The sequence below is a fragment of the Neltuma alba genome, unplaced genomic scaffold (genome assembly GCF_004799145.2).
Source record: "Neltuma alba isolate B1F8T4 unplaced genomic scaffold, ASM479914v2 tig00006815_pilon, whole genome shotgun sequence".
Taxonomy (NCBI): domain Eukaryota; kingdom Viridiplantae; phylum Streptophyta; class Magnoliopsida; order Fabales; family Fabaceae; genus Neltuma; species Neltuma alba.
Genome location: NW_021634588.1, coordinates 225,392 through 251,699, shown reverse-complemented (window position 1 = coordinate 251,699; position 26,308 = coordinate 225,392). Strand labels below are relative to the sequence as shown.

Here is a 26,308-nt window from a genome sequence, read left to right as displayed (position 1 = left end):
GACATTATATCCACCCTCAGCGAATGGAACGCTTATATATTATTTTACAACATTTAACATCATATATTTCCTGCACAACTTAGGTGGAAGGTGAAGAAGACCTCCTTCTGGGGGCCAAACCATCAGTAAGATACCACTCTGAAAAATCAATCACTCCTCTGGACTCCGGTCCTAAATATAAGACCCTTATATACACTATATAAGGGTCTTATATATAAGACCGTAGGAGTATATTAACAGCTATTCTATTTAATAAACTCAAGATAATGGACTCATCATGGCTATGGGTCTTCTAATTAACCATGGAACAATTGCCCACACAAATAATGATGGTTCACTTACAAAAATAATAGATTAAACATTTTTGTGCCAGAATCAAGTTGTTCTTATTTCTAGCACATATTTACATGCCTCACTAGATTCTGCAGGCATATAATTTTTTTTATTTAATACAATAACTATATAACTTTGCCTCTTCCTTCTCGCATAATTTTTTTGGTCATTATGCGCAATTTTTTGTATTAAATTAAGTATAAAACTACTCTTCAAAATACGATACAAATATTAATAATAATAATTTCAAACAAACAGGGCGAATAACTTTGCTTCTAGTTGATAGCATCTTTAAATAAGAGTTAGTAGAATTTGTTTTGATTCTAAATATAATATTAATTCATTTAATGTCCTGGATGTTATGAATATTATGTGGATGTCCATTTACCCCTTCCTCTTCATCTTCTCCAAATAACTTCCACTACCTCCACCATCTATTACTCCTCCGCTATCCATTCACTCTTGTAATTCACCTCCATTCACATTCATAGGATTGGTTATCCACTATTTGTCATTTAAGGACAATTGTAATCTATGTATAAGACTATGCCTATAAATAGGGCATATTATTTGTCTTGTAGTGCAAGTGAAGCAAGTGAAGAAATACAAAAGTTCTCTCATTCTCTTGTTTTCATCTCTCTCTATTCTACTTTTGTGGTTTTATTTTGGATCCATTTCATAACATGTTATCAGCACAAGACTCTACCATAAGAGTTCATGGCTCCTAGTTGATACACGTTGAGGTTTTGTTCGTTGAATGAAGATAGTTTGATCCGAATAGTTTGGTAAGATTTCTCCAGTTTATTTAGAGGAAATGGTGGTTTTGTATATTAATCTTATTGATTAATTGGTAGCTGAATATTTTATTTATCGTATTGAGATATGAAAATTTTTATTTTTATTTCTTACTTTTCTTATATTGTTATGATCCTACTATTCTTATACTTCTTGATTTGCTATGAGGTTTATGTTCATCTATAACATTATTCCATATGATTATCATCTTCGATATTAGTTAATTATTGTCTTAGAAAGTAAAATGTTAAATATATAAATAAATGACTAATAGCCATTGTACTCTTGATTTTGTGATTAGATGGCCAGAAGCCACATCACATTTTGATGATTATTTGATAAAAGACCATCTTGTGGTAGTAACAGATGGCATGACAAGATTGTCACAATTTGATAATCTATATCAAAGTCTTGAAGATTGATGGTTTAAAAATTAAATGATACAAAAGAACTTCGTAGTACTAAAAATTTTATTATAGTCCGAAAGACTAATATTTGAGAAAATTAATGGTGTGCTATTGAAAGCAAAGAATATATCCATAAGAGTGATAAAAAGTATGATCACATTGTATCAGTGAAACTGATAACTAAAAAGGCAATAATCCTGGGGCTTGACTATTGAATCATAACGAAGAATTAGTAATAGCCCTATGATCAATATGATAAAATTATGAACAAATATTATAATATGATCAGAAGTCATATAGACAAATATGTATCAATTTATTGAAAAGCAAATGTTAAAAAAAAATGGTTGTGGAATCAAAAAGACCATGTGATATTATGAAAATATCTAAGATAATTCTAATGCCTAAAGGCAATAGTTGTGAAGAAAGATAAATGCCCAAAGTATACATAAAAATAGAAAACATATAAGTATATGCCTAGAAGGCTATATGTATAATGTTTCATTTTTATGGGTTTTTAAATTTATTGTGATTTGTGAGAAACAAATTGTTATAAGAATTTGATGTTGTGATATTGATAAGTGTGTGATATAAAACTAAATAGATCAAATAGACCCAAAAGTTACTAGTTATATTTTGTTTTTTTTATATCTTATTCATATGATCTGATTCAATATTAGTTTTGAATATTTTAAATATCTACAGTACCTTGATCAATATTGAGAAGTTTTAAATGTTAAGTCTTATTTGTACTTTATTTTTAAAAGTTCATTTTAAATGTTCTTCATCATTTTTGTGTGTTCTTTATATGTATTGTAAGTTAAATCTGTGATACTCATAATTATTTGTTATTATGTTAATGATATATTGAAATAGAGTTGTTTTTCTTTATGAGTAGAAAAAGTATTAATAGTGAAAAATATAACTCATAGATCTACATCACAACTTGGGTTCTTCAAAGAATATAAATGTTATAATACAATTGGATTAAAGTCCACAACTATATATTAACTAGGAAGTACTTGGGCTTCCAAGCAAAAGATAGGTTATTGGCTTTAACCTATTATATGCTAGCAACTGTTTATGAAATATATGAATAAGGAAATCATGTTTGAATGACTCAATCTTGAGAGGAAAAATTGTTGGAATACAAGTATAAGTTGATATTGGATATATTTTTTATATCAATTTCATAAATGGATATCATCAATCATATATTATATTGAAAAGTCTATTGTTGGTAATGAAACATGGTACAGTAAACCAGAAGTTTACTGATATAATTAAATTTATTGTTGGCATGACTTGTTTGATCATCTTAAACTATATGATGCAACAAATTATTGAAGATTATCTATTGATATCCATTAAAGAACCAGAAGATTCTTCTGAATAGCCAACATTTTTAAGAATTCGTATGTGCTGCTTGTTCTAAAAAAATTTGATTATAAAATATCACTAGCTATGTTTTGTTTTCGAATGAATCACTACATTTCTGGAAATATATATGAGCCCATTTAGAAGCACATAAGCCATACAAGTATTTAATATTTGATAGATGCATCTATATAAAATGGTAAGATGTGTGATTGACATTAATTTGCAACCTGAAGTTTACAAGATTATTTAGATAAATATTTTTCAGACTATGTGATTTCCAAAACTTGATTTTAAAGATGCTAGTGAATTTATATATCATGCTTTTAATGTTGAAAAGCCTGCTTAACAAATTGATCTAGCAAAATTATTTGTTAATGCCTCCGTGAATAGCTTGATCAATATTTATGAGAACACATTTTTCCATTTTAGTGTTGGCATATTTGATGTAATATATTGCAGCACTTATAGACATCAAGGCAATAAAATTCTCCAAATAAAATTGGCTTTTGGTCATGAACCATATATTTTTCATCTAAAAAAATTGAAATGTGCAATATTTATTCTTACCAATCTACCACAATACACATAGATGGATATTAAAAAAAAATTGAGACATATTTTGGGTAAGAACTTCCTTCTTCTTGTTTGCTTCTCTAAATAGAACCAAACAATGATCCTAAAAGGAGCAAATGGATTTAAGAGATTTACACTGCATAATTAGTTGATAGTAATTCGATAAAGTTTTTCTAACATGAGGGGGAGAAATTGAGTAGCTGGAAAGGAGAATGCATAGAATGCATTATTACTATCAAATACAGATCCTCATATATATCAGTATGGACCAAAAGTTCATCAAAATTGCATTCATAAAATGCTACAAAATATTTTACTGACCTAAATGAAAATTTTTAGATCTCTTATTCCAGTTGAAAATACTCCAATTATTATAAATAAAAATAAGACATGCCAGAAGTATGAGAGGTTAATCAGTTCCAATATAAATATCTTGAATAAAGAGGAGCATATAACTTAGAAGTTGTATTGAGGAGGCATGTATTCTAGAAGAGTGTCAAGACATAACTAATTATAAAACCCCAGAAGAGGTTTAGGTACCTGAAAAGGAAGAAAGAGATCTCAACAAGTTATGTCACAAAAGAAAAAATGGAACAAAAAAGGTAAAGTTGTCGACAATAATTTTCATAAGAATATCACGTGATAAAAAGAGGATCTTACACATAGATCTATCATACAAAGTAGATATAAATTTGGCCAAGAAGAAAAGGAAAAGGACAAAGATGTGATGAAAATATTATTTCAATATGTAAAAATGGGCCTGTAGTCCCAACACATAAAATATAAATTTTCTATAAAATATATGGTCGTTTATGTGAAAATAAAGATTTTCACAAATAATTATGATAAGAAATATTACTTTGTGGTGAATATAATTTTACATATTTGAATAGTCTGATAGTTATGAAATGCACCTATGAGATATTATTATGACCCATGGATTAGGATCATTAATAGTAAAATTTACATGATAATCCTTGAAGAATCCAAAATACGCCAAGAGCATATATAAGAAAATTTTTCAGTATATGAAATATTATGAAGATTAAAATAATTTCAGTATTTATCATCATTTTATAGTTCTGGATCAAAATATATGAAATTCCTTGAAGGATTTCACTTGCCAAAAGCATACAATTCAAGTTCTTGAGAACAATACTTACTTAAGCTAAATAAGTTCTATAAGAATTAAAGCGATCAGGGCATATGTGGTATAACCGACTAAGTAAATATCGGTTGAAGAAATGATATAAAAATGATCCAATTTGCCCATGCATTTTTATGAAAAGATCTGAAAATGAGTTTACTATAATTGTTGTTTATGTTGATGACATACATATTATTGGAACTCTTGAAGAGTTTACAAAAGCTATAAATTGCTTAAAGAAAGAATTTGGAATGAAGGACTTGGGAAGAACAAAGTTTTGCTTTGAATTGCAAATTGAATACTTGAGAAATGAAGATTTTTGTATATCAAATAATTGATACAAGAAAGGCTTTGAAGTGTTTTATATGGATAAATCACATCCATTATATACTTTGATGGTTGTGAGATTTGTGGAGGTGAATAAAGATCTTTTTAGACTTTGAGAAGTTGATGAAGAACTATTTGGTCTAGAAGTACCATATGTTAGTACAATTGATGCACTTATATATCTTGGTAGTCATATATGACTTGATATATCATTTGTTGTTAACTTACTAGTAAGATATAGTTCTTCACCAACACGAAGACACTAAAATAAAGGTTGTAAATTTCTTTTTTATCCACATGTTGGTAATTCCAGATGAAGTATTTCATAATATTCAAAAGATAGTGAAATATATATCTAGCAAATCCGTTCCAATGAAAATCTGGCAGATTTGTTCACCAACTCACTTCCTTGTATGATATTTGAAAAACTTGTTCATGATATTAGATGCCATAGACTCAGAGATATCAACTGATAATACCAAGAGGGGAAGTTAACACATGCTTTACTCTTTTTTCCTTGACTATGGTTTTTATCCCACCGAGTTTTTCTTAGTAAGGTTTTTAATGAGACAGCACTGGATAGTATATCAATAAATGTATACTCTTTTTCTTCCTCTAGGTTTTTATCCCACAAGGTTTTTCCTAGTTGAAGTTTTTTAACAAGGCACATATTTGTATAATGGACATCCAAGAGGGAGTGTTATGAATATTATGTGGATATCCATTTACCCCTTCCTCTTCATCTTCTCCAAATAACTTCAACTACCTCCACTATCCATTACTTCTCCACTATTCATTACTCGTCCACTATCCATTCACTCTTGTAACTCACCTTTATTCACATTCATGGGATTGACTATCCACTATTTGTCATTTAAGGACAATTGTAACCTATGTATAAGACTATGCCTATAAATAGGACATATCATTTGTGTTGTAGTGCAAGTGAAGAAATACAAAAGTTCTTTCATTCTCTTGTCTTCATCTCTCTCTATTCTACTTGTGGTTTCATTTTGGATCCATTTCATAACACTAGATTCATAATTTTTTTTTTGAATTCTCCCTATTAATTATGCATATTAAGAAGGTTTTCTGTCAAGGTAGTAGTCCCCAATACAAAGGAAATTTTAAGAAAATCAACATGTTGTTTTCACGAATAACTAAACGAAAATTTTTAATGAATTTGTAAATTAGTTTTTTTAACTTTTATGTTTAGGACCGTGAGAAGATATCATATATATATATTGTCATTTTTGTTTTGATAGAACTCGTGTATTATTTTTTTAGGAGAGAAAGAGCAACAACGAATAGCGTCATTCAAACACCAGAAGCCATCAGCACAGATCAACTACCAGACCATACCCAAAAAGCAATACTGTCTCTAATAAGCAAACACAATAACAAAGGAATGAGTTTGGATGATGATGAACGTTCCAAGCTTGTCAGATTTAGAGGTCCAAATTTATTTTTTTATTGGAAAAATGGCAAAAAAAAGGACCCATGACAATATTATTATGGGTTTTGATAACAATAGTATGGGTCTTAACAACAATTTTTATAAACCGGTCTCTGTATGTAATTCTTCTATTTTGATGATTTTTTTTGCCCTTTTTTCTTTTTTCTTTTTATTTGTAAAACAATTATTTTAACAGGCATATAGTTTAAAATAAAAATAATCCCTCAACTATTTTTTTTAAAAAATAATTTTTTAATGCCTAAATCTAGACCATCCACATTATATCTGTATGATTCTGATCTAATGAGTCTAGATGCTTATCACCCTTGAAAAGCCTGCAACAATAAATCATCTAAAACCGTTGTGAAAGAGAGTCGTCCTCTACTCACAATCGTCTATGATCTAAGACGGACGATTAATTCAGGGGATAAAAGGAATTAAGAAGAAACTTCTCATATACTACATAAACTGACCATAACAATGCTGCTTTTTTTTTTTTTTTGCCCTCAACACACACACACACACACACATTTATTCAAGGAGAAAAAGGGATGCACTTTGATTTTTTAAAAATCCTTACTCCTAATTTTCCGACGGAAAAAAAGAATGAAGAAGCTAGAAATTTGGGAAGTCATGGAAGGATTTTTCCAACGCATGTTATTGTAATCCTGATTAGCAAAAGCCGTGTTCAGGAAGTTTGAAACTTTGCAAAATTATTAACTGGAGGGACCGGATGTAAGGTGTCACCTGAATTTTTATATCATTTTTCTAAATTTTAAGTGGAAGTTTTTTTTCAGAGTTTAACAATGAAGTTAGCAATTCTAATATTTTACTTTCAATAAATTATATGCTTGTATCTATTTAACATATCTTATAACTTGATATCAAATAAATTTTAAGCAATTTGAATTCTGAAAAAAAAAAGTATACTAGCAGAAATTATTACATAAATAGAAGAGCCAAATGTCTCTAAGGGTAGAACATAAATAGAAGAGTCAAATGAGCTTTTTCCTTTTTTTTTTTTTTTTTACCTTTAAGTCAAACGAGATATGTTCCTCAACCAATCAAACTGATATACAAATTAATGCAACACAATCTCATATATATTTTTCTTCTATTTTGATATTACCCAAAAGAGATTAGCTCACTGATAATGAAGTATGATCCTCGTATTTCACTAGAATAAAACAATAATGATATATGCGGATGATTAATTTTAGTCTTATTAAAGGCATGAGACTCAGATCAATAAAATTAATTTTAATTACAATAAAATTAAAAGAAACTCGGCGTGATTTACATTTTATAAGCAATAGGTCCATTGACGAAGAAAAAAGGAGACGAACCTTCTCACACTTCATGAACAAGATGTTCCAACCACATCATCCTCGATAATAATGCAGTAATTTCCACAAATGATGGTGATGGTGATAATAAATTTAAGGAGTGTCACTTACGTTGTTAGAAATTAGTCACATAAATCTGTTATTCAACCACAACAGCCTCTTATTTCTACTTTTCTAGACACATTCATGACCAGAATGCCTTAAATGAGAATGATTGAAGTTAACGATTGATTGATTTTAAGTTAGAAGGTAATATTATTTCAAATAATCTTTCATCAGTTGGTTCAAATAAGGAAGAAGAAGAAAGGAAATGAACGGCGCGAATAAAAATTTACAACTACATAATCCTCAATGATAATTTTTACAAATTATGGTGAGAATGATGTGGGAAATCAAGGAGTATTGAAATTTACCCCATTTAGTACGTATGTAAATTAAACCAATAGATTAAAAATTTATATTTTAATTCTTGGGTTAGTATTTATTTGGTAATTCCAGTCTCGGGTTACCATTTATCTGGTAATTCCAGTTTTTTAATCTAACTTAAAAAATTCATAATTAATTATAAAAAAAATTGTATTAAGCTGGTTTGAGTTGTAGATAGGTTGTACATAATTGAAGAATAGTTACGTTGTACTCCCTCTGTCCCCTTTTATAAGCAACCTTGGATTTCTTTATGTAGATCAAAAAGTTAGTTAAAGACAATAAATAGGTAGAAATTGAAAGTTTTGTCTCCAAAATACCCTTATTTATGGGTGGAGAGAGAGTATAAAAAGAGAACAAGAAAATTATTAGGGATAGTTAATAGTTTCAACTGATTTTTAATTATGTCCCTATAATTTTTTTCCTTTTTATCAGGTTCTTATAATTTCATATATTTTTAATCAGGTCCTTATAATTTTTTTCTTTTTATCAAGTCCTTATTTTTTTACATGATTTTTTATTAGGTCCCTGTAGTTTTTATTTTTTATTCTATAAATAAAAAATTATTATAATAATCTTATGTTAATATTGTTTTAAATCTTTAGTAAAAAGTATATATTATTTTTTAATTCTAATTTTTATAATTATAAAATTCAAATTATAATAATAAAATTTTCTAAAATTAGAATATAATTATAAAAAATTTATAGTCAAGTATAGTTGATTATTCTGATTAATTATTAATTACTTAATGATTATATTAATTATTTTGTCCAATATTAATTTAAAAATAAAATTAATTTTAAAGAATAAAGTTAATAAATAATTTTTTTTAAACTAAAAAGGACCTAATTAAAAAATAAGGAAAACTATAAGGACCTAATAAAAAGAGGAAAAAAAACAAAAAGACCTAATTAAAAACACATGAAAGTAAAATGATATGATAAAAAGAAAAAATTTTATAGGAACATGATTAAAAATCAGATAAAACTATAAGGACCCGGAGATTAATTATCCCAAATTATTATAATAAAAAGAGTTATGAAAGAAAGAGAATGTGTGATGGAGAGAGATGATGGTTTGAAAAATAAGATAATAAATATAGTGAGCATTAAAATAAATAATTAATGAGGGTAAAATAGGAAATTTGCCAGAAAAATTTAATACAACTCACATTACTTATATTTATGGACTTATAAAAGGAAAATGGTAGTTGTTACTTGTAAAAAGAGACGGAGGGAGTATTTGCTAAAATGAGTTGTACTGGGTTCCTTCAACAAATTTCACGTACTTCTAGGTAACAAAATACTTCCAATAGACACTTCTCAGCAAATTTTCCACATTTATAACCCCATTCGTCAATATTATTATCGTTATCTCATCATCATCACTAGCTCAAGTTTATTTTGAAGTTAATTTCATTCCCCAGCATTTCAATTACTTTGCAAGCCATACTCCAGTTCCCATTTATCATATTATTGTTCGGAAAAATCGCAAAAATAGACATTAAAAATAGAAAAATTGTAAAAAGGGATCCTATTACAATATTAGTATTGGTTTTGACAACAATTGATAAGCAAATGACAATAAAATGGGACGGTCCTCTTCTCATACGGCCTAGGCAACAAAATCCAAGCTCATAATTTTTCAAAAGATAAAAATTAAAAGAAGAAGAATAAAAGTAGTTGATATTGCCATTTCCGGTTTTAGAAATCTGGAAAGTCATGGAAAGTTCTTCCAACGCATGTTATCCTAATCCTGCAGATTAGTCAAAGCCGTGCTCAGAGAGTTTGAAACGTTACGTTGCAAAATTATTGATGGGACCTAATGAAATTTATCACATGAATTTTTACATTACATCCACTAATTACTTAGTTATATTATATATTACATAATCTTTATAAAATATTTATGTGTTATTATATTAAATATCAGTTTATAAGTCAGACGAATTAGTTTAGAAAAATAATAAATATAAATACTTTAAATTAAGTTATTTAATCTCTTCAAATTACTCAATTAGGCTTTATATTAGTGATTTAATATCATTTTCTGAGTTCTAAGTCTTTTCGGTTTTTTGACCTTTAAGTCAAACGAGCTCGGAATATATATCTTCCTCAACCAATCAAACTGACATTAATACATCTTATTCTAATTCTGATCAGTCAAAGCCGTGTTTATGGGGGTCCATAAAATTAAAGGAGTTCTTATTGTTCTTATACGGCATGAACAAAAATTTTCAACCATATAATCATCAATAATAATGTCCATAAATGACGGTGAAGTGATGATCAATTCAAGGAGTGTCACTTAGGTTTTCAAATTTCCATATTGTTAGCCATCTCGAAAATCATGGAAAGATTTTCCCTATATCTTCTGTAGGAAAATGGGTCAGTCCACCCTTAGTGGATTGGACCCAAACCCGTTTATGTTGGGACTTTGATGCAAATAACAGGAAATTTGGTTCTTTAATTGTGAGTTTCACCATTTTACATAAATTACACAAAAACAGGGAGGGAACGGTTAAACCGTGAGGAGGCAGTTTTTGTTTTCAAAAATTGAAGTTAATAAACTACCGCACGGATCAGTTGGGGGTGCATCATGTTTTTTCAACTCCTCCCTCCCATTCACTCTTCCTCCTCTACCAGTGTGCGTTTGTTATGTCTCCAAATCCGAGTTCAATACCGTAACTGGACCTCCGCGTGGCTATCTGAGATTATCATATACTCCAGGTACGCTTGAATTCATCATCTTCAAAAATAATGATACATGTGAATGACTGAAGGCACGAGACTTTGCTAGATAAAACTAATACTAATTTCAATTACATTAAAAGAAATTCAGTGTGCTTTATATTTTATACATGAATCTTGGTTCAAGCTTGATGGGTATATTAATCTACAGAGGAAGAAGGGGCAAAGGAAAAAAGGAAATCAACCTTCTTATATGCTATGAATAAAATTTCCAACTACATATTCATCAGCGATCTTTTTAACAAATAATGGTGACGGTAATGAATAAATTCATGGAGTGTCAATTACGTCGTGGGAAATTAATGACACAAGTCAGTCACGCATGCCACGACAGCCTCTTATGGTAGTATCTATATCTTGACGTGTAGAATAAAATGTAGAAGAGTTAAATGAGCTTTTTTTTTTCTTGTTATTTTTTTGTTTGACCAATATGGTGTTATCACCCAAACGAGCTCGGTATCCGCATATTCCTCAACCAATCAAAATGATGCAGGTATATTAATTTCAATAAAATTGAAAGAAATTCAGCAGTGACTTATATTTTAATATATTGATATTCGGGTCGCACCAATCACACATCAGTATGACCCATATGGTGTTATCACCCAAACCCTAGTTTATTAATGAATTAATTGATATTAAGATTATCCCATCATCACTTGTTGGAGTTGATTTTGAAGTTACTCTCATATCCCACCATTTTAATTATTTTGCAAGCCATTTATACACACACACACACACACACATATCCCAGTTCCCGTTCATCATATTATTGTTTCAACCAAAAACAATTTAATGTAGAGACTCGAAGTATGGATCAGAGGAAACATTTTGGTTGAAACAATAATATGATGAACGGGAACTGGGATATATGTGTGTGTGTGTGTATAAGTCACGGTTGAAACAATAATATGTTGAGAGAAAATTATGAATAAGTAAAAATGATATATGCTGATGAATAATTTAAAATTTTATTGAAGCCATGAGCCTCAGATAGATAAAATTAATATTAATTTCAATAAAATTAAAAGAAATTTGGCATGATTTGTATTTTGTACGTTGATCTTGGTTGAATTTTGATCTATATATTCATCCATTGAAGAAAGAAAAAGGAGACAGCATGAACAAAAATTTCCAACAACATAATCGTCAACGATAATTTCCACAAATGATGGTGATGTTAGATGAGTGTGTCACTTACGTTGTTCAAAATTAACGGCACAAATCAATCGTGCATGCAACGACAACCTTTTCTTTTTATCACTTTTAGACACCTCTCATGACCAGAATGCCTCAAATGAGAGTTATTAATTAATGTTAACTATTGATTAATTAATTTGAAGTTATAAATTAAATAATTATTTCAAATAAATTTTCATCAGCTGACTCAAACAATTTGCTTTATTAATAGAAAATTTAGACTTATCAAATTAATTAAATGATAAGAATGTTTTTATCGTCAATTGTTTTTACTTTAAATAAGAATTTTATAGTGCTTTTTCACAAAAGAAAAATATTCATCTATATATGGAATTATTAATTTTTATCACATTGATGAGAATAATTCTACCGTCTGTAATAAAATTGTTTGAAAAACATGGTCAATTTTTCGCTTGTAAATGGCCCAAGGATCATTAACTCCAAATCCACAAGGCGACTTCCCTGTTCTTACTATATCCAAATGAAAAGAATACCAAGCAAGTTCATCATCATGTTCAGCTCTAAGTTCAATTTCTTTTGGCTTGTTCGAGTTTTATATCTCTTTTGGTGTGCAGGATGTTCCAATATAAACATCAGTTGCGCAGTGACAGATAAGGAAGCTCTTCTCAAATTAAAAGATGGTTTCGTTGATGGGGGCGGCAGGTTGTCCACCTGGAAAAGTGAAGCTGATTGCTGTGAGTGGAATGGAGTAGTATGCAGTAATTTGACTGGTCATGTTATCAAGCTCGATCTTGTCCATTATGGTGATTCCGAGGAATTGAGAGGTAATATCGATTCCTCATTATGTGATTTGCAGCATCTAACTTACTTGTATCTCGATGGAAACAATTTCGAAGGGAGCAAAATTCCAGAATGCATTGGCTCACTTGGTCAACTAAGAGAGTTAACTATTTCGGGTGCTTCAATTGGTGGCACTATTCCCCGTGGACTGCAAAATCTATCCAATTTGCAAACTCTCGACCTTAGTGACAATCCTTTTAAAAGCGGACCATTTCCCGATTTTTCAAGATTTTCAAATCTGGTGACTTTAAGTCTTAAGAACACTAGTCTTCATGGGTCAATTCCACAATCATTTGGGCACTTAGCTCACCTTTCCAAATTGTATTTGAGTTATAACAATTTAACAGGGTCATTGCCGACGTTTGCTGGACTTGCATCGTTGGAGTACTTAGATCTGTCCAACAATAGGTTGAATTCTGTCATTAATGAAACACATCTTTCAACTCTCTCTAACTTGACAGTTTTAGGTGTGTCGCAAAATACGATTTTTTTCAACTTCAGTTCGCATTGGGTGCCACCTTTTCAATTGCAGGACTTTATAGCAGCATCGTGTAACTTTGGTGGCCACTTTCCCAGCTGGTTGAAGTATCAAAGGGAGCTTCACGCGTTGGAGATTTCTGATGCGTCAATTTCTGATTCAATTCCTCAATGGCTTTGGCTATCTTCTTTCAACTACTTGAATCTTTCCCATAACAAACTTTATGGGGAATTACCAAAATCAATCTTGAAATTTTATCATTATGTTTTGGATTTGAGCTTCAACAATCTGTCCAGTCCCATACCAGATTTACCAACAAGTGCAATGGCGTTGGTCCTCTCAAACAGTATGTTTTTAGGAACCTTATCTTTCATCTGTGCAACTGCTCAAGGAAGTGTATATCAGCTTGATATTTCATGCAACTTTTTGTCGGGAAAACTTCCTGACTGTGGGGACAACTTCCTTACTTGGCCGTTCTGAGATTGGAAAACAATCATTTCTACGGGGCAATACCAAATTCAATTGGTACTTTGAACAATCTTCAAATTATCCATCTGAATAACAATAAGCTCTCTGGGAATTTGCCATCTTCAATGAATTCTTCGTACTTGCAGTTCATTGATTTCGGACAGAATAATTTGACTGGAAAATTGCCATCATGGACAGGGCAGTACTTGCACAATTTGGTTGGCTTACGTTTGCAAGCAAATAGGCTTCACAGAAGCATTCCTACAAATTTGTGTAATTTGTCACATCTTCAAATCTTAGATCTCTCAAAAAATTACATAACAGGAAATATACCTCATTGCTTTGGTAATTTGAATGCTATGTCAAATATGACATCCATAAGCCAAGGAATTTCTTATGATATTCTTGGAAGCTTTACTACATCATCCTTTACGGACAAAGCAACATTGGCATGGAAAGGAGAATATGTTGAGTACAGTAAGAATCTTCGATTCATGAAAACCATTGATCTCTCTTGCAATCACTTAACAGGAGAAATCCCAAATAGCATAGCTGCACTTGTGGCATTGGCTTCCCTAAACTTGTCTAGAAATCATTTGAAAGGATCCATTCCCATTGAGATGGGTCAAATGGAAAAGTTGGAATCACTTGATTTGTCATACAACTCTCTTTCTGGTGAAATTCCTATAAGCTTCTCAAGTTTGAGTTTTCTTAGTATATTGAACTTGGCCTTCAACAATTCATCAGGAAAAATTCCAACTGGCACCCAACTTCAATCCTTCAATGCCTCCAGTTATACAGGAAACCAGGGGCTTTGTGGCCCCCCACTTACAGAGAGATGTCCAGGAGATGGGAGTTCAGATCTGAATCCCAACGCTCATGACATTGATACAGATGGAGATGATAATCTCATAAGCTTTGCGTTTTATGTGAGCATGGCTTTTGGTTTCATTACTGGGTTTTGGGGAGTTTGTGAGACTTTAATTCTTAAAAAGTCTTGGCGGCATTCCTTTTTTCACTTCTTTGAAAACATGTACAACTGGATTTATGTTCAAGTTGCTATTTTGAAGGCAAAGATAGAGAGAAGATTCCACAAAGACTAACAGGCAAGCAATTTTTTTACTATATAATTATGATACCTAGATAATAAGATTGTTCATTCGCTGGATTATTTTTGTGCATTGCAATATATGATCAAGCTTGAGAACTATTTACTATGATGATAAGTTCAAAGTTTTTTTTATATTTTTGTTCAAACAAATTTCTTAATGTTACATTTGTTTCTCTCAATCTCGTGTGAACATACAACTGCTATATAATGCAACCCTTCATGCTAGTTGAAGAGTAAGCACATTGTAACAAATTAGTGAATTGCTGTTAACATGTGACACATGTGAATTATATCTAAGCCTATATGTACTTCATATAATTTAAGAATTTGTGATGAATTTGCTTGATTACGAAGATGGGTGGAGAAAGTTGCAGAAAAAATAATATTGGTGGCGAGGTTTCGACTATTTTGGGATGGTGAATTATGAGCAAGCAAGACTGGATCTGCTCGATCTTCTACGTTACTCTCTTGTTTTGTTTATATTTCTTTCTCTTTATGTTTTGATGTAAGATGAAAGCTAGGTCACTTGTCAGTTGTTACGAAGTTCCCTAATCCATATTGAGTGAGATGTTTTGTGAATCACTGCAGAGTTTAATGTCAAATGAGCAACTTCGTCATATGTGGTTCTATTTCTTGGCAAAGAAAAAGTACGGTTCCTTTTAACCATTATGTTCATTACATATGTCATAGCCCTAATGTATACGTATGAAAGGTTGGTTAGTAATTTTTTCTAATTATTGTAGCCCAACAATAGGAGGAGCCTATATTTGGGCTTTTTCCAACCAAAATTACATAATTTAAATTATTTAAAGGCCTTAAATAATTAGAAAATGTGGGGAATAATTATTTGAGGATTGGAGTGAATTAACGGGAATAGTTACTTCCAATAAATGGAAGTTCTAAGTTCAAATTAATTTTTGGGCTTAGAAAAGATTATTATTATTATTATTACTTTTCCCAAAAAAAATTGAAGTTATATGCGGCCATATTGAATCCAATAAATGTAAGAAGAATTATCATATGAAAGGGTTTTTTTTAAAAGAAAGAAATATGACAATTTTCCTGATTAGGAATTTACCAAACAACTAATTATGGAATTTATTTCCAAGTTGAGCAAGGAGAACACCAAAATAGAGTCTGAGATAAAAGAGTGATAAGAGCCCATTTTGGGCCCAATTTGAAGGTAAGTGGCGTCACTTTTGCAGCCTGCTTGGGAGGATGTTATAACTATTATTTTCACTGGGCTTTGGTTTCAGCTAGCAGGGGATGAGAAACCGGAGAAGGAGGAGGAAAAGGGCAAAGAAATTTCTGGAACCAGGGTGAAGAGGAATTGGTGGTACATGCTATCCGCGTGGTTTAAGCAAGGAATTGGGAATACGGTTAATGGAAGATGGTGGTGGGGGTGTCCGATTGAAGTAGGTAGATATCCTTTGCATGCCTTGGTTTCTTTTCAAATCATGATTTCTCTCCGTTGCAAGTTGGGTCTGGTTAATGAATTGAGGCAGAAAATTTTGTGAGGTTGATGGGTTAGTTGAGATTTGCGTGATTGATTATTTACGGACTGCCATGTTTTCATTTAATTTTGTACTAAATGCATGCGCCCAAGGTGTTTGACGAATTGTGTGGTGGATAGAAATGATTTATTGTGAGGTATAACGGTGAAGAGTGTGTACTAAATTGAACCAGAGGCAAGTATTCTATATAATAATAGAGCGTTTTGGTTGATAAAAGAATGTATGAATTGAATTGGTTTAAGTTTCAGGTTTGTGCGAGGGTTAGGAGTTGAATTGTGGAATGCACTTGAAGTGTTTGTTAAATGTTCACGAGAAGAATTGGATTGGGAGGCTAGTAAAATTTGCCAGAAAGCTAAGGCTTATGCCATAGAAGGGCGAAAGAAACTTAATTAACGTTCAAGTTCATGAAGGGGATGATGGGACACTCATGGCTGACAAAATGCTTCGCCCAAAGGGAAAGTAGAAGATGTTATATTTCCAACTCGTGTCATTCGGTTACTTAGCTAATATTCAAGGGTGATAAAACTCAATCATTATTCGAATTTGTAACTTTAGTACTTGCAGAAAAAGAAAAAGAAAAAGAAAGGTTAAGATTCAAGTTCTCTTACTATATTAAATTGTTGCAAATTGAGGATTAAGATGGTGTATCTTGGCTGCCAAAATCATCGTGCTAAAGGGCTTATGCGGCATATTATTATTCACGATTGTAAGAGTAAAGAATAAGGATTATCTTGAAGTATAATGAAAGTGTGAATAGCATCCCATAAATAGGTTTTTATAAATGATATTTTCTTATTTGTTTTATTGTTATCTGGTTACCTCCTATTTTTCAAGTATTGTTTCATCAAAACAACCTCATTTGGTTTGTACCACTAATCGTTTCTATTTGTTCTATATTGTAAATTTCTTTTTTTTTTTTTTCATCTTGAAATGCTCTTGCTTGAGTTATTATTACTCGAAAAGATGATTTTTGTTCGTTGATGGAATTTGAGGAAAATATTTGAGATTTTGTGAACTTTTATGCTGGGGTCTTTTGTTATAAAATATTCTTTCCACATATATTCAATGATAGAAAAGATTCTTGTTTATTGATGATAATTGGCCCCATGCATGCTTGAAAATGATTTTTGTGAGAACTGAATACAGAACGCTGGTTATTAACAGCAGTATTGTTAGCCCTTGACGTGCCATGGTAATATCGAGCTCACTTGTTATTCGTGGTTTTAGCCATGCTTGTCATTCGTGGGCATTGTTCCTGCACTTGTTATTCATGGCTACAGCTGTGCTTGTATTGGTGCGCCATGTTAAATATCAAGCTCGCTTGATACTCGTGGGTATTGTTCCCACGATTGTTTCGTAGCTTCAGCTATACTTGTGCTCATGGCTCCAGCCGCGCTTGTTGGTTACTTACTCTCGTGGACTGTGCGTCCATGCTTGTTTGTTCTATTGAAGTCCTCCGTTGAAAAATGTTTTTCAACACTATCCGTGATTTGGTTTCAGAAAAATGTTGTTAAAATACCTTGTAAATTTTTGTATATTGAAAATGTTTTATAATTATATATATTCCATGTTTTAATGATTTTTTTAGAAAAAGAAATCGTAAATCGGTTAGTTATCTTGTTGTATTTATATAAGTTATTATTTTAGGATTTGTTTTATCTTTTTCTTATTAACGGGATGCTATTCACTACTAAAATTTATTTTGTCCTTAGATGGCACTGCTAACCTTGCACCTTTAACTAACTCTCATTACTGATCAAAGCTTAAGACAACTGCTAATTGATGTAAAACTAAGTTACATTTATGTAATTATTTATTTATGGGTTTTAGATCCTCCACACAATCGACAGGCAGGCCCTTGCCTATATTTATTATTTTAAGTATATGAATATGTTTGTATTGTTGTTGAGGAGAGGTCCTTCTTTTGTGTCGTGCCTGCGAATTATTTGCGAAGTTCTACTAATGGCCTTATATCTTGATTACAGGAGATTCATTCTATATGAATGTTATTATAATTATTATGGCAAGTGTTTATTCATATGTTTTAAGGCTTTAGGAATATGAGTTTTCTCATATTCTGTGCTGGTCACTCTTAAATTTTTGAGGTGTGACAATATAATTATCCACTAACATTGACTAATGGATCAAACTACTTTCAAAGATAATGGATCAAACAACAAAGGTAGTAGCGATTATGGGACAAACTTTTAAAGCCTTACTTGGTCAGATATTTTCTTCTTTTCACAAGTTGTTGACATCGGAGGGCTTCATCCCCAGGCATATATGGATGACCAAACTGACCATACACAGAAGCAATAATGTCTCCGGAGAAAAGAGGAAAAGAGAAGGGAAAGGAGGACGGCAAGAAAGGAGGGAGAAATCAAAAGAATAAAAGGTGAAGAGAACTCAGAGGAGGAGAAACTTAACAATATGCTTATTAAAATAAACATGTGTACAACGCAAATAAGTTGAGGTTCTATTTATAGGCCTCAATCTAACTCTAGAAATTAAATGCATAATATTCTAGAAATCTTAAAATCAAATGAAAATGATAATTAATAATACAAGATAGCAATCAATCAAAATTAAAACCAAATATTTCTAATCAATGTTTTAAAAGCCGGACCGGAAGTCGAACCGGAAAGATCAACGGGTCATGGTTCAATCGGTCGGATCGGTCGGACCGTTCGGTCAGACCGGTGACGCAATAATTAATTTAAAAAATATTATATACATATAATTAGTATATATGAAAAATATCAAATTATTAAATAATTTAGAAATGCATTTAAATAATCTAAAATTATAATAAAATCATTGAAAATGGACTAAAACCTTATATATTTAATTTTATGTATGTTTAAAATATTTAATGATATTACAAATTATCAATTCATTCAAATCAAAATATTTTTTTAAAAGATAGATCAAATATCGAAACAAAAAGACTAGCGACTCACGATTTTAACACCACAATATATGAAATTTTCAATGAAATAATACTATATGGTTATAACTAGTCTAAAAATATATTAGGATATTTAAGGGGATCAATTTTTTTATTTTTCTTCTATTTTTTAAAATTTTTTTAGTATTTTTCAGTCAGGCTAAAAAACCGTCCGGTTTTCTGAAAACCGTTCCGGTTCCCGGTCCAACTCCGGTTTCCGGCTTAATAACGGCTCAACTTCGGTCCAATCCGGCTCAACTATGTGAACGGTTTTTTGGTCCAAACCGAGCCGTTAACGAGTCCGGGTGACGGTTCAACCGGTCCGACCGTCCGGTCCGGTCCGGTTCTTTAATCATTGTTTCTAATAATGATAAATATATGAAATATCAAAAATTATAATTAGTCATGATTCCATATCCCATCACTCCGATTACCAGCAACCAAACCGTTTCAAGCTGATCAAAAGTATGCGTCTGGTTCAATCATCATCCCATCAACCACCAGTCACAGAATCAGATTGGGATTTCTGCTGGTAAACTTCAATCTAACATAACTAGCAACAATTTCACTGGAAAATTATGGTTTGCTAAGCAAAACTCCCATAGTAATAAAGGCACTTTCTACTACCGTACTTCATGGGTGTGCTACTGCAAAACAGCTTCAATGCATTACAACGGACATCATCATAAACAAACATGAACATACATACGACGTGCATACATATACATATACATATATATAAACACAATAACAACGCAAATACTTGACGGCATTTTTGCACGCATCTACGCATTAACCATCAATGGCAGATTGGTCAACATCGTTAAGAATGAGATCCAACTCTTTGGCAAATTTCTCCATCCCTTCTGGCGGCAGGCAAATAGGTATAATCCTTCCTTCCTCACCTTTACTATTCGTATATCCAACGTAGAAAGTGAACCCTTGAAAAGTGCCAAGCCCACTCAAAGCAGGAAGAGCATACACAGCCTTGCCCCACCCAAAATCAACATCTTTAAATCCAAGACGAGAAAAATCTGCAACAATAAACGACCTCACTGTTGTGAAACTAGGTCGTCCTCTACTCACTAATAGATTAGCCACAGAGTGAAAATACTCGCCATTCACTGCATCCTTTGCTTTTCTAACCACCTCCAAACCATACTCCAACAGCCTCTCACAGGGTTTTCCGGCGGTCGAAACCGCCGTCGGAAACACCACGGCGTTCCCATAATACCCTTTTGGTAATGGAGGGTTGAATCTATCACGTCTCATGCGTGCATTAGCCAGGAACATGAGACGAACATCGTTTTGTGGGTCTAGTTCTAAAGCTTTCGAACGACAATACCAGAGACAAGCTGTGACGAGGTCGAATGAGGTTGATTGGGTTAGGTAGTTGGGGAGTAATCACCAACACTTCTACATTTTATATATCACCCCTTCCACATGTTTTGTTCTTTTTCAAAAACAAAAATTACAAGATCCTCATTTCTACTGTGATTCTTTTCATTTAAAGTCTCGAACGGATAATTTAGACTCAGTCTCGTCTTATCCAATCCCTTTCCTTCAAAAGCGACCAATGCTTATCTTGACATTGTCTCTCCTATTTCTTCCGCTTCTATGTGCAACACTTGAGAGCAACATTTGCTCCTATTTATTGTAATTCCTCCATTCGTTATTTATTTATTTAAGGAAGCAGTGAGAATCTGAACGGTAGGAATCTGAGAGTAAAATAGAATATTATGTCATTTGCATATTATTGTACTGACCATTCTTTTCAAGCTTCCCCTGTTTTGGTAATAGAAAAACAAAGTAGACTAAAAGTGTTCATTAGGAACACAAAGGCTACCAATAATGATCTAGAGTACTATTGCAGTCCCCCGTGCCTTCAAGAATCGATTACAGATTTCTCAGAGTCTTCACTATATATATAATTTTATAATATATGACCGCAGAATCTCTGTAATTATCATCTAATCATTATATGCATATAACGAGAGCTATCCCTTTGGCAAGAGGCGGGTCAAGCAATAGACTTCCAAACAAAGTCGCCCGGGTCAGTAGAGAAGATGTTTAAGACGTTCGGCGCTTCTTACGGGAAGTATTTAACGGTATTAATACTTATTTAACGGCAGGGATCAATGGTTCAAAGGTTCAAACTGCAGAAAGTTAAAGGATCCAATAAAAATAAAAAAACCTTAAAAGACCTAATTCAAAATTGAGGAAAACTATATATATATATATATATATATATATATATCGATTGATGGCTAAAGTATCACATTTTCCAAACGGATCTTCTCATTTGATGCTATTATTTTTATGAATTAATGTCATTATTAGTTTTCATAATTTGATCCAACTTTGATTTTAGTCCTTATAGCTTTAAATCGTTAGTTTTGGTTTCTATAGTTTCATAAATTTTTTATTTGAGTTTAACAAATGGTCTCTATATTTTTAATGAATTAAGATTTCTGTGCCCTATACTTAAAATCAGATCAAATCCTTGTGAAACTATAAAGATTAAAACCAACGATTTGAAACTATAAAAACCAAAACCAAAATTGAATAAAGCTATAAGGATCAACAATGATATTAATTCTATTTTTTTTTAATGGATTACCTTTGCAGCAGTTTATATGGGACAGGTGGTCTATATACAGGTTATAATGTCTTTCTCATTCAATGTTTTTGTGCTGCTAATTTATGTTGGGTTTTAAAAAAAAATGAATTTTTTTTCTTCACGAAGATTAAATCTCGAGGTTATCTGCATTAATTCATTCAATTGAATCATTCTAATTCTAATTTGAGGCATATGTTATATGATAGGCCGGCTTCTTTTTCGGACGTCACAATTTGAACAACTCAACCAACATTTTTTTATAGGCTTTTTAATTCTCATTCTTGTTCACTTTCTATATCTGTATTGTGTCATGATATTGTTATTATAATATGATTTTGTCTTCTATAAAGAAAAAACCAACTTGGCTGCGAGGAGCATTACAAGTGGAGAGAAAGGGAGAGGGAGGGAGGGAGAGATAGCTCTTCTAACTTCAATAATGGAAATTGGAGAGTCAAACCATTGAAAATCTCACTTGTAAATTAGGCATTTCAAAAAGTAACTAATACAAAGGAACTGACATAAAATATCATTCTATTAATATATATTTATAGATCGCAGATTTTAAATGTAGGGGATAGATAAAATGCATAATTTTATGATGATAATCACATATCATTGACTCATTACCAATCATTCAATTTGAAAATTACAACCTTAAAGATAATATCCTATGATGATAAGGGGATTAGAGATCAGTCCCATCATTTTCCTGCCCTTTTGTTTTCTTTCGTCTATCTCTCTACTCCCCCCCCCCCTTTTTTTTAGGAGACAAATCAGCCAACCCTATAAATCATATTGATATCTGAAAAGTGTAAAGGAAGAGATAAATGCGCGTCTCAATATTTTCGTGTTCCCTCAGCCAACCCCAAACTTTTAATGGAGCGGGTGAGGAGTCATGTGGAGTTTTTAACTCATAATGCCATGCACTTAATCCATTTTTTTAAATTTATAAAAAGCATATTAACTAGTATATGACAAAGTTGAATGTGATAAATAGAAAACGCATGCTCCTCTCATCACCTCATAACAAAAATTGATAAATTAATCACCTCTGTAAATTTATGTTGGTAAATTGGTACCTTAATTTAAAATTTATTTAACTAATTTGATTGGATTAAAAAAATTAAGTAAGCCAGTTTAGATACAAAGGAACTGACATAAATTTACATCGATTGAGAAAAATAGTACGTAGAAAAGGCATATTAGTTTTTTTAAAATGCATCTCCTTCAAGTTGGCAAAAAAAAAATCTCCTTCACAATTATCGTTATTAATAGTGCAAATTAAATTAAATGTGTGCAATTTGGGAGGCATAAGAGATTAAATTTTATGCTTAAGATGAAAATAAAACAAAGTCCATCAAATAGCTCCTTTATTTAGAATGAAGAGAGTATAAAACTAGTTCGAGCCGAGTTAATTATAAGAATTGTGGAAAACTTTGGGGGGTTAAAAAGAATTGTGAAAAACTATACCATAATTTTTGTAGAGCATGACCTTTTCTGTTTTTTTTTTTTGTCGGCCGCCAAAGATTTTTCAAATATTATATGTAAATGTGTGTATGCATGTGTGTGTTAATTTATAATAAAATAAATTACGTTATTTATATGTTATGATAGCATAGTTTATTTTTTAGATTTTATATAAAAATACATGAAACAAAGTTAGATGTTAAAAAGATACGCAGAGTCATCCCAGGCGTAAGTAGGAGGCTATTGTGCTATTTTAAGTTATATACAGTTGATGTCACTTAAAGTTACAAATATGAATATCTGGATATTTAACCAAAAAAACTATCATTTTCTCGGAAATTAATTTATTTAACAACACTAATTTTATAAGAACAGAGAATCACAATGAAATCCTAATGAAAGAAAATAATTACTAGTAAAGCCTAATGACAAGTGAGTAATTGTCATTCACTATCATGAAATTTATCATTATAATCTACTCTATTGTTATTGAAATTTTTGAGTAATTATGTTCCTTACTTAGTACTTCGTAGCAATTGTACTTTTTATAAAGATAGATATTTTGTGCCTGTTTGTTTCTACAACTACCATTATATTAATATGGAATATAATTAAAATTCTTGAAAAAAATATTAATCACAAGTCATAGCAAGATAATTTTTATTTTATTTATTTTACTTTTGGAGATTTTGTATCAAACACGACAAAGGCATATTTTGTTGTTCACTTAAAAAAAAATGAAGAAAAATTTTCATTCTCCCCAACTTGATCATCATCTTCGGATATACATGCAATGTGGCTTGTTTGTTTATGCGACAATCAATATGTGTGTATATATATGATCATACTTACGTTAAGTTTTTTATATTTATTATGTCAAGTTCTCTACTAATCACGTATAGACATATATCCTATTTTTAAAATATTATCATTTAATTATAAACTTATATAAAACAATATAAATTTTCATATATGGACCGATAATCTACAAATGCACCGATAATCATCATATATGGACCAGGCTAAACATAGTTTGAAAACTTTACCCTAAAAAAAAAAAAAAAGCAGTGTCAAGTTTTCTGCCATTTGAGACTCAAAATTTCTTGAAACATTCTTTTGGGGGGGGGGGGGGGGGAATAAGGACGTGTTATAGATTACTAAATAAAAATTACAGAGTTACAAAACCATTTGTGACATCCGTGCTTCATCGATCCTTTCATCAGTATCTTCCTCTTCTTTGCTTACGTCAATATGTCTGCCCTGGTCGGACCCTTCCGGCAATTGCCCATTGCTTTTTGTAATGCTTTCGTCACTCTGTATTAAGGAAACCTGATCTACCAAGAAAGAACTTCTTTTGTAATTCCAAAGAAGCATAGAAATGTAGTCCTGAGGTGAAACAACGCCTTGTTCCTTTATGGAACTCCTTTTTTCCTTCAAAGTTTTCGGATCCTCAAGTTTTATATATATTCTAGCAATGGCTTTTCATGGTCAGGTATCCAATTACCTGGAAATTGAGTGTAGTCCGTCTCAGGCACAAGAGACATCCTAGTATATTGGAAGCCATCAATTGATTCAACAAGACCCATCTTGTATACTTTTGCTCGTGAACGGAGCTTGTATTTGGCAGCATATAACTTTGCAATAGAACCTCGTACTATGTAAGAGCAAGAGTTAACAACCTTTTTCCTATTGTCTGCAAACCTGTACCATTCAACCACGGTTGACAAAAACTTGTTTATTTGAGCATTGGTATGAGCTTGGTGGCATGAAACATTCTAAAACAAGGCTGTGGATCTGGGTCTCTATCTCCCTTGAGAAAGTTCAACTTTCTGAATTGCTTAATGCATTGCTTTAAACTTGCGGTGACTGATAAAAGGGTTCCTACACCCTTTTCACTGATGATTTTGCCACCAGTAGCAGTGTATCGAAGGGTTGGATAGACCACCCTCCTGCATAATACATGATCAAGAACATTATGCCTTTAGTGATATGTTCTATAGGGAGGCTCTCATTATCAAGCTTAAGCATATGCTTCTGATCGCAAAACTCAATCAATTGCTTTCTCAGTGTTGCAGCATCCGCTCTTGGACCACGAACACCAATTAAGATATGCCCTCCGTAACGTATATAATCCATCTTCCCGGTTTTATCAGGTCCACTTGTGGGCACAAATTCTGGCCAGGATGTGTTTCCTTGCTCTGCTTCACTTCCAGATCTCTGCTACTTCAGGTCATTTTTAGTTTACAATGAAGAAAAGCATAGAGAAGATCCGCAGTTCTCACTTGCAATTGAACCATAGCCCTTCAACTGAGGATGACATCACAGAAAATAGGAATGAAAGAGATTAGATATTAAACTTCCAATAAAGGGAATTGGAACTCATGAATTAAATTTTTGGCTGGCTTTGAAAGAAAGGTAAAACCAGACGGTAGAAATCAGAAATTCGAATGGCAAAATTCAGAAGCTCAAAATGTCAAAACAGAGCACTACTCCATCACATACATTAAAATAATGTATATTGACGTATATGATTTATCCAAACTGAGATATGTTTCATAAATGTGGAAGGCATTAGTTAATTAAAGAAAAAACACAAGAAACGGATATTTTAAGTTAGAAACAACGCAGAATTTCGCTTTCAGCAAAACCTTGTCAAGATCCCAGGAAGGAATGGAAGATCTAGAGTTAAAAGAAATATTGGAATACTTGTGAGTCCAGGAAGCACTCATATGCCAAAGCCCCAGGTATCACTGTCGGACATA

The 26,308-nt window shown here is 31.8% G+C and overlaps 2 protein-coding genes and 1 pseudogene across 2 annotated transcripts; 2 read left to right on the top strand and 1 right to left on the bottom strand.

Annotated features, from left to right (window-relative positions):
- Window positions 1-12,537: 12,537 nt before the first annotated feature.
- Window positions 12,538-13,899, top strand: LOC114751213 (receptor-like protein EIX2). Its single transcript, XM_028939875.1, has one exon. The coding sequence runs from the start codon at window positions 12,538-12,540 to the stop codon at window positions 13,897-13,899; it is 1,362 nt and encodes a 453-aa protein (XP_028795708.1).
- A 113-nt stretch (window positions 13,900-14,012) lies between these two features.
- LOC114751212 (receptor-like protein EIX2) lies at window positions 14,013-14,990 on the top strand. Its single transcript, XM_028939874.1, has one exon. The coding sequence runs from the start codon at window positions 14,013-14,015 to the stop codon at window positions 14,988-14,990; it is 978 nt and encodes a 325-aa protein (XP_028795707.1).
- A 9,732-nt stretch (window positions 14,991-24,722) lies between these two features.
- LOC114751211 (nuclear intron maturase 2, mitochondrial-like) overlaps window positions 24,723-26,308 on the bottom strand; it is a 32,099-nt pseudogene continuing 30,513 nt past the window's right edge.

Bases quoted from the DNA above. Each gene is read 5' to 3' on its own strand.
- LOC114751213 (XM_028939875.1), top strand. From the start codon at position 12,538: ATGGTCAATTTTTCGCTTGTAAATGGCCCAAGGATCATTAACTCCAAA.
- LOC114751212 (XM_028939874.1), top strand. From the start codon at position 14,013: ATGAATTCTTCGTACTTGCAGTTCATTGATTTCGGACAGAATAATTTG.